Below are 10,000 nucleotides of genomic sequence, written 5' to 3'. Positions count from 1 at the left end.
GATACTGAGCTCTCCCTCCCTCCCTCCCTCCCTCCCTCCTCCCTCCCTCCCTCCCTCCCTCCCTCCCTCCCTCCCTCCCTCCCTCCCTCCCTCCCTCCCTCCCTCCCTCCCTCCCTCCCTCCCCTCCCTCCCTCCCTCCCTGTCCCTGTCTGTCTGTCTGTCTGTCTGTCTGTCTGTCTGTCTGTCTGTCTGTCTGTCTGTCTGTCTGTCTGTCTGTCTGTCTGTCTGTCTGTCTGTCTGTCTTCCTCCCTGTCTTCCTCCCTGTCTCCCTCCCTCCCTGTCTCCCTCCCTGTCTCCCTCCCTCCCTCCCTCCCTCCCTCCCCTCCCTCCCTCCCTCCCTCCCTCCCTCCCTCCCTCCCTCCCTCCCTCCCTCCCTCCCTCCCTCCCTGTCTCCTTCCCTCCCTCCCTCCCTCCCTCCCTCCCTCCCTCCCTCCCTCCCACATATCATATTATGCCTGGAGCAGTCAGGACACTGTTTGGCCGACACCCACCCTGTATGTTTATGAGAGAAAGAAGAAAATCATTGTTTTTGGAGGGAAAGTGTTGCCATGAGAAATGTCAGTTGGATGTTGTACAGTTAGAGTAGAGGACTGGACTATTTCCTGTCACAGGTCTTCAACACTCCAGAGTTTCCTGATGACAACAGACTAAACCACTAGAACACTCTGCTCTGCTCTCTGAGAACATATTCTGTTTGTTGTGTTCCCGAAACCTTTTAAAAAAACAATAAAAAAAAAAAACATTTTTATTGATACCAATCATGGAAACAACAGCAGTAGACATTATTGGCACGGTTTGGTACATTTTTAGATACAGTTACAAATGATGCAACCCTCCCTTCCCCAAATGGTGTTCTAATGTTCTTTTCTGTTGTTCTAGAGCCCAAATGATGTTCTAATGTTCTGTTCTGTTGTTCTATGATGTTCTAGAGCCAAAAGGCATCATTTGTAACCGTTGTGTAAATTTCACACTACATTTCTGAACAGTCTACCCAAGTACAAACATATTGATGTTTATTAACTTAGCATACGCCATACCTACGCATGTTTTATAAATCAGACCTGTCCTAAAACTGTGTGAACAGAATGAAATCTCCTGGAGAACTCCTCCATTCACCCTTTATGGTGACAGGAACGCCCTTATTGTTATCATTTGGAACTATTGGCACTTGGCCACGGCCTGCAAAATACTGTTTTTAATATTTACTTTATCAATAGATTATTGGGTTTCTATGTCCTGCCTTGGTGTTGGCTCTGAGACAAAATGGGCTATGATGTCACACTCCTGTCCTGCCTTGGTATTGGCTCTGAGATTAACTAGACTATGATGTCACACTCCGATCCTGCCTTGGTATTGGCTCTGAGATTAACTAGACTATGATGTCATGCTCCTATCCTGCCTTGGTATTGGCTCTGAGATTAAATGGGCTATGATGTCACACTCCTGTCCTGCCTTGGTATTGGCTCTGAGATTAACTAGACTATGATGTCACACTCCTATCCTACCTTGGTATTGGCTCTGAGATTAAATGGGCTATGATGTCACACTCCTGTCCTGCCTTGGTATTGGCTCTGAGATTAACTAGACTATGATGTCACACTCCTATCCTGCCTTGGTATTGGCTCTGAGATTAACCAGACTATGATGTCACACTCCTATCCTACCTTGGTATTGGCTCTGAGATTAACTATACGATGATGTCACACTCTATCCTGCCTTGGTATTGGCTCTGAGATTAACTATACGATGATGTCACACTCCTATCCTGCCTTGGTATTGGCTCTGAGATTAACTAGACTATGATGTCACACTCCTATCCTGCCTTGGTATTGGCTCTGAGATTAAATGGGCTATGATGTCACACTCCTATCCTGCCTTGGTATTGGCTCTGAGATTAACTAGACTATGATGTCACACTCCTATCCTGCCTTGGTATTGGCTCTGAGATTAAATGGGCTATGATGTCACACTCCTATCCTGCCTTGGTATTGGCTCTGAGATTAACTAGACTATGATGTCACACTCCTATCCTGCCTTGGTATTGGCTCTGAGATTAACTAGACTATGATGTCACACTCCTAGCCTGCCTTGGTATTGGCTCTGAGATTAACTAGACTATGATGTCACACTTCTATCCTGCCTTGGTATTGGCTGTGAGATTAAATGGGCTATGATGTCATGCTCCTATCGCACAGGAATACGGTACCCTACCCACACCGTCAAATATTTTACATCCGGTCAATTTACTTTACTTTTTATTTGTATCACCACTGATATTCATTACTGCATTGTTGGGAAAGGCATTTCACTGTACTCGTGCACATGACGATAAAACAACTTCAAACTTGATACATACAGAGCCTTCGGAAATTCAGACCCCTTGACTTTTTCCACGTCTTGGTACATTACGGCCTTGTTCTAAAATAGATTTACATTTTTTTTATTAACCACATCAATCTGCACACAATACCCCAAAATGACAAAGCGAAAACAGGTTTAAATATTTTTTTTCGCAAATCAGATACCTTATTTACTTAAGTATTCAGACCCTTTGCTATGAGACTCTAAATTGACCTCAGGTGCTTCCTGTTTCCATCGATCATTCTTGAGATGTTTCTACATCTTGGAGTCCACCTGTGGTAAACTCAATTGATTGGACATGATTTGGAAAGGCACACACCTGTCTATATAAGGTCCCACAGTTCACAGTGCACGTCAGAGAAAAAACCAAGCCACGAGGTCGAAGGAATTATCTGTAGAGCTCCGAGACAGGATTGTGTCGAGGCACAGATCTGGGGAAGGGTACCAAAACATTTCTGGCCTCCATCATTCTTAAATGGAAGAAGTTTGGAACCACTAAGGCTCTTCCTAGAGCTGGCCGCCCGGCCAAACTGAGCAATCGGGGGAGAAGGGCCTTGGTCAGGGAGGTGACTGTGGTGGCGCCAGGTGTTTGCTCCAACATGGTGATGCAGCTGGTGTGTCAAGAAGCATTGGGGCCGGGCAGGGTCGTGTTTCGGGTTAACGCGTGGCTCTCGACCTTCGCCTCTCGTGAGTTGCAGCGTCTGTAACCGCCAGTTGGAAATCATGAACTTGAGGAGAAAAGGGGGGTCAGAAAGTCCTATCCCCCATTTCCTTGCCAGATTGAAATACCATTATTTCAACCGCTAGTATAGGTTCATACATAATCAAACGTCACTGGGAGGTGAGCACACTCTCACGTAAAATTACATTTATATAAATGCCAACATTTTGCGTGAAAACTGGCGCACGCACATGTTGGGATGTACTTTGTACGTTATATATGAGGCCCCTGAGGAGCAGAAGGAGGTCAAGTAACTAGCTAACGTTAGCTATTAGCCGTGTACAAGGCCAGGGGATTGTTTGAAAGAGAAACTCACATCTACTAGCTATGAGAGATAGTTAGCACTCCCTTATTTCTGCTGATCATCGCCTGGTATAAAATGACAACAATGCCCTGCTGGCTGATTTACTTTTCCACTGTCGAAGCTGTTTCCTGAAGCATTCTGTCCTGTTCTGAAAGAACTCCCTGTGAATATCGTCATGCTGTGGATGTTTGGTCAGAATGTGTTATTGTAATTTGTTTGTTTTTGAGAGATTCATTGCTAAGCTCTCTTCCCCGCGACACAAAACACTTTGAGGGAGCTCCTCGTTAATTCTCAACGTTTGTTTGAAAGAGAGAGAAACTCATCGGTGTATTGGCTTTTCATGACAATGGAGCTCAAGTCAGAACTTGTTGCGAGCGTGAGTCCATTTGGCGAGTGGGAATGGCAAGTCAGTTAAGAACAAATTCTTATTTACAATGAGCCCTGAGGAGCAGGAGGAGGTGGATGAGGGTAGTTCTCATGTTCTGTTCTAGAGCCCTGAGGAGCAGGAGGAGGTGGATGAGGGGAGTTCTCATGTTCTGTTCTAGAGCCCTGAGGAGCAGGAGGAGGTAGATGAGGGAGTTCTCATGTTCTGTTGTTCTAGAGCCCTGAGGAGCAGGAGGAGGTGGATGAGGGGAGTTCTCATGTTCTGTTCTAGAGCCCTGAGGAGCAGGAGGAGGTAGATGAGGGAGTTCTCATGTTCTGTTCTAGAGCCCTGAGGAGCAGGAGGAGGTGGATGAGGGAGTTCTCATGTTCTGTTGTTCTAGAGCCCTGAGGAGCAGGAGGAGGTAGATGAGGGGAGTTCTCATGTTCTGTTCTAGAGCCCTGAGGAGCAGGAGGTGGTAGATGAGGGAGTTCTCATGTTCTGTTCTAGAGCCCTGAGGAGCAGGAGGAGGTAGATGAGGGGAGTTCTCATGTTCTGTTCTAGAGCCCTGAGGAGCAGGAGGAGGTAGATGAGGGGAGTTCTCATGTTCTGTTCTAGAGCCCTGAGGAGCAGGAGGAGGTAGATGAGGGGAGTTCTCATGTTCTGTTCTAGAGCCCTGAGGAGCAGGAGGAGGTAGATGAGGGAGTTCTCATGTTCTGTTGTTCTAGAGCCCTGAGGAGCAGGAGGAGGTAGATGAGGGAGTTCTCATGTTCTGTTCTAGAGCCCTGAGGAGCAGGAGGAGGTAGATGAGGGGAGTTCTCATGTTCTGTTCTAGAGCCCTGAGGAGCAGGAGGAGGTAGATGAGGGGAGTTCTCATGTTCTGTTCTAGAGCCATGAGGAGCAGGAGGAGGTAGATGAGGGGAGTTCTCATGTTCTGTTCTAGAGCCCTGAGGAGCAGGAGGAGGTAGATGAGGGAGTTCTCATGTTCTGTTCTAGAGCCCTGAGGAGCAGGAGGAGGTAGATGAGGGAGTTCTCATGTTCTGTTCTAGAGCCCTGAGGAGCAGGAGGAGGTAGATGAGGGGAGTTCTCATGTTCTGTTCTAGAGCCCTGAGGAGCAGGAGGAGGTAGATGAGGGGAGTTCTCATGTTCTGTTCTAGAGCCCTGAGGAGCAGGAGGAGGTAGATGAGGGAGTTCTCATGTTCTGTTCTAGAGCCCTGAGGAGCAGGAGGAGGTAGATGAGGGGAGTTATCATGTTCTGTTCTAGAGCCCTGAGGAGCAGGAGGAGGTAGATGAGGGAGTTCTCATGTTCTGTTGTTCTAGAGCCCTGAGGAGCAGGAGGAGGTAGATGAGGGGAGTTCTCATGTTCTGTTCTAGAGCCCTGAGGAGCAGGAGGAGGTAGATGAGGGAGTTCTCATGTTCTGTTCTAGAGCCCTGAGGAGCAGGAGGAGGTAGATGAGGGGAGTTCTCATGTTCTGTTCTAGAGCCCTGAGGAGCAGGAGGAGGTAGATGAGGGGAGTTCTCATGTTCTGTTGTTCTAGAGCCCTGAGGAGCAGGAGGAGGTAGATGAGGGAGTTCTCATGTTCTGTTCTAGAGCCCTGAGGAGCAGGAGGAGGTAGATGAGGGGAGTTCTCATGTTCTGTTCTAGAGCCCTGAGGAGCAGGAAGAGGTAGATGAGGGGAGTTCTCATGTTCTGTTCTAGAGCCCTGAGGAGCAGGAGGAGGTAGATGAGGGTTCTTCTCATGTTCTATTCTGTTCTTCTAGAGCCCTGAGGAGCAGAAGGAGGTGGATGAGGGTTCTTCTCATGTTCTGTTCTGTTCTTCTAGAGCCCTGAGGAGCAGAAGGAGATGGATGAGGGTTCTTCTCGTGTTCTATTCTGTTCTTCTAGAGCCCCGAGGAGCAGAAGGAGATGGATGAGGGTTCTTCTCATGTTCTATTCTGTTCTTCTAGAGCCCTGAGGAGCAGAAGGAGGTGGATGAGGGTTCTTCTCATGTTCTATTCTGTTCTTCTAGAGCCCTGAGGAGCAGAAGGAGGTGGATGAGGGTTCTTCTCATGTTCTGTTCTAGAGCCCTGAGGAGCAGGAGGAGATGGATGAGGGTTCTTCTCATGTTCTATTCTGTTCTTCTAGAGCCCTGAGGAGCAGGAGATGGATGAGGGTTCTTCTCATGTTCTGTTCTGTTCTTCTAGAGCCCTGAGGAGCAGGAGATGGATGAGGGTTCTTCTCATGTTCTATTCTGTTCTTCTAGAGCCCTGAGGAGCAGGAGATGGATGAGGGTTCTTCTCATGTTCTATTCTGTTCTTCTAGAGCCCTGAGGAGCAGAAGGAGATGGATGAGGATTCTTCTCATGTTCTATTCTGTTCTTCTAGAGCCCTGAGGAGCAGGAGGAGATGGATGAGGGTTCTTCTCATGTTCTATTCTGTTCTTCTAGAGCCCTGAGGAGCAGAAGGAGATGGATGAGGATTCTTCTCATGTTCTATTCTGTTCTTCTAGCGCCCTGAGGAGCAGAAGGAGATGGATGAGGGTTCTTCTCATGTTCTATTCTGTTCTTCTAGAGCCCTGAGGAGCAGAAGGAGCTGGATGAGGGGAGTGATGCCTCTAAGTCAGAAATCAGTCTGGTTTACGAGATAGCCCTCAAGAGGAACCTGTCTGTCTGCTTCGAGGTAAGACACGTAACATCGTCATTGTCCCTGTGTGTCTCTGACCGGTAAAACAGTCTCTGAACAGAATCACCCATAGAAAACTACCACTACAACTTATCCAGACCTTTCACTATAATGTGTTCAATATTTAATTCATTTATTCAACTTTTATTTACCTAGGGTCACTGTCCTTCACTCTCCCTCCGTACTCATACGTTATGATAGGACTAGTTTGAAGGCCTAGCTGTCCTTGTCATTTTCATAGTCGGTAGTTTAGCCTGTTTGTCCTTCGTCCAGCCCTTCATCTTTCTTTCACCTCTCTCCCTCCTCCTCTCCATCCCTCATTACTGTACATGCCAGATGAGAGAGAGAGAGAGAGAGAGAGAGAGAGAGAGAGAGAGAGAGAGAGAGAGAGAGAGAGAGAGAGAGAGAGAGAGAGAGAGAGAGAGAGAGAGAGAGAGAGAGAGAGAGAGAGAGAGAGAGAGAGAGAGAGAGAGAGAGAGAGAGAGAGATACAGAGAGACAGAGAGTGAGAGAGTGAGAGAGAGAGAGAGAGAGAGAGACAGAGAGAGAGAGACAGAGACAGAGAGTGAGAGACAGAGAGTGAGAGACAGAGAGAGAGAGAGAGAGAGATACAGAGACACAGAGAGTGAGAGACAGAGAGAGTGAGACACAGAGAGTGAGAGACAGAGAGTGAGAGACAGAGAGTGAGAGACAGAGAGTGAGAGACAGAGAGAGAGAGACAGAGAGAGAGAGAGAGAGAGAGAGAGAGAGAGACAGAGAGACAGAGAATCCTGTGGGTACCCCAATTACAGAAGAAGAATTATTGGAAAACGATGCACTCTCCAACCCCAAAAGGCCTGTGGTGCTGTTGGTATTTTAAACGAAATGATCAAATATACAGACTACAAATTCAAATTGGCTATACTCAAACTCTTCAACATTATCATCACTGCTGGTATTTTCCCCGTTATTTGGAACCAGGGATTGATCACACCAATCTATAAAAATAGAGACAAATTTGACCCAAATAATTACAGAGGAATTTGCGTTAACAGCAACTCTGCAGTATTATAAATAGCAGACTACATCATTTCCTTGATGAACACAACGTCCTGAGCAGAAGCCAGATTGGATTTCTAAGAAATGATCGTACAACAGACCACATTTACACTCTCCACACTCTAATTGATAAACAAGTCAACCAATATAAATTCTATTTGGACACAGTTCTATTAGAACACATCAAAACGACACATATCTAGGACTGAATATCAGCAACACAGGTAGCTTTCACATGGCTGTGAATGAGCTGAGAGACAAAGCAAGAAGAGCCTTCTATGCCATTAAAAGGAACATTTAAATCGAAATTCCAATTAGAATCTGGCTCAAAATGTTCCAATCAGTTCTAGAACCAATTGCTCTATATGGCAGTGAAGTATGGGGTCCACTCTCTAACAATGAATTTATCAAATGGGACAAACATCCAATCGAAATACTGCATGCAGAGTTTTGCAAGACTGTATTGCAAGTGCAAAGAAAAACTCCAACTAACGCATGTAGAGCAGAACTGGGCCAATACCCCTCCTCATTCGAATAGAAAAAAAAAGAGCCATCAAATTTTAAAACCATCTAAAAACAAGTGACCCCAAAACATTCCATCACACAGCTCTACAATGTCAAGAGATGAAACAAGAGAAGAGTCCCCTCAGCCAGCTGGTTCTGAGGCTCAGTTCACTAACCCAAACCAACCCCATAGAGCCTCAGGACAGCACTCAGAAAATCTGGCCCAACCAAATCATCACAAAACAAAAATAAAAATATATCACCTATTGGAAAGTAAACGTCCGTGCTATTTGTCTCTAAACAGACAGTACTTGGTGGCAGACTATCTGACCACTGTGACTGATAGACAACTGAGGAAAACATTGACTAGGTACAGACTCAGAGAGGACAGTCTGGCTATAGAGACCGGTCATCACAGACAAACCTGGCTGCCCAGAGAGGACAGTCTGGCTATAGAGACCGGTCGTCACAGACAAACCTGGCTGCCCAGAGAGGACAGTCTGGCTATAGAGACCGGTCGTCACAGACAAACCTGGCTGCCCAGAGAGGACAGTCTGGCTATAGAGACCGGTCGTCACAGACAAACCTGGCTGCCCAGAGAGGACAGTCTGGCTATAGAGACCGGTCGTCACAGACCAACCTGGCTGCCCAGAGAGGACAGTCTGGCTATAGAGACCGGTCGTCACAGACAAACCTGGCTGCCCAGAGAGGACAGTCTGCCTATAGAGACCGGTCGTCACAGACAAACCTGGCTGCCCAGAGAGGACAGTCTGCCTATAGAGACCGGTCATCACAGACAAACCTGGCTGCCCAGAGAGGACAGTCTGCCTATAGAGACCGGTCGTCACAGACCAACCTGGCTGCCCAGAGAGGACAGTCTGCCTATAGAGACCGGTCGTCACAGACACACCTGGCTGCCCAGAGAGGACAGTCTGCCTATAGAGACCGGTCGTCACAGACAAACCTGGCTGCCCAGAGAGGACAGTCTGGCTATAGAGACCGGTCGTCACAGACCAACCTGGCTGCCCAGAGAGGACAGTCTGGCTATAGAGACCGTTCGTCACAGACCAACCTGGCTGCCCAGAGAGGACAGTCTGGCTATAGAGACCGGTCGTCACAGACCAACCTGGCTGCCCAGAGAGGACAGTCTGGCTATAGAGACCGGTCATCACAGACAAACCTGGCTGCCCAGAGGACAGTCTGGCTATAGAGACCGGTCATCACAGACAAACCTGGCTGCCCAGAGAGGACAGTCTGGCTATAGAGACCGGTCATCACAGACCAACCTGGCTGCGCAGAGAGGACAGTCTGGCTATAGAGACCGGTCGTCACAGACCAACCTGGCTGCCCAGAGAGGACAGTCTGGCTATAGAGACCGGTCATCACAGACAAACCTGGCTGCCCAGAGAGGACAGTCTGGCTATAGAGACCGGTCGTCACAGACAAACCTGGCTGCCCAGAGAGGACAGTCTGGCTATAGAGACCGGTCGTCACAGACAAACCTGGCTGCCCAGAGAGGACAGTCTGGCTATAGAGACCGGGTCGTCACAGACAAACCTGGCTGCCCAGAGAGGACAGTCTGGCTATAGAGACCGATCATCACAGACAAACCTGGCTGCCCAGAGAGAGGACAGGCTGGCTATAGAGACCGGTCATCACAGACCAACCTGGCTGCCCAGAGGGACAGTCTGGCTATAGAGACCGGTCATCACAGACAAACCTGGCTGCCCAGAGAGGGACAGTCTGGCTGCCCAGAGAGGACAGTATGGCTGCCCAGAGAGGAGCAGTCTGGCTGCCCAGAGAGGACAGTCTGGCAATAGAGACCGGTCGTCACAGACAAACCTGGCTGCCCAGAGAGGACAGGCTGTGCTCACTCTGCTCCAGGGGAGAGGTAGAGACAGAGCTGCATTTCCTATTACACTGTGACAAATACTCAGACCAAAGAGAATATGAAACTATAAAAGATTAAGAAAAATCGAATAGTTATTGGGTGAAAAGACAGAATGTGCAGTTTTGATGCCAAATATGTGTCCTCCTGCCACAACCTGAGG

General features: G+C 48.0%; 1 protein-coding gene across 1 annotated transcript in view; it reads left to right on the top strand.

The window, feature by feature from the left end:
• Nucleotides 1-10,000, top strand: part of stau2 (staufen double-stranded RNA binding protein 2) — a 346,269-nt gene that overhangs the window by 107,489 nt on the left and 228,780 nt on the right. The window contains exon 7 of the mRNA XM_052484058.1: nucleotides 6,298-6,405. Within this exon, the coding sequence (XP_052340018.1) occupies nucleotides 6,298-6,405 (108 nt within the window). The remainder of the gene's footprint in view (nucleotides 1-6,297; nucleotides 6,406-10,000) is intronic.

Source organism: Oncorhynchus keta, chromosome 28, assembly GCF_023373465.1.
Source record: "Oncorhynchus keta strain PuntledgeMale-10-30-2019 chromosome 28, Oket_V2, whole genome shotgun sequence".
NCBI lineage: Eukaryota > Metazoa > Chordata > Actinopteri > Salmoniformes > Salmonidae > Oncorhynchus > Oncorhynchus keta.
The sequence above is the reverse complement of the archived record's forward strand: the minus strand, read 5'-3'. Positions and strand labels throughout refer to the sequence as shown.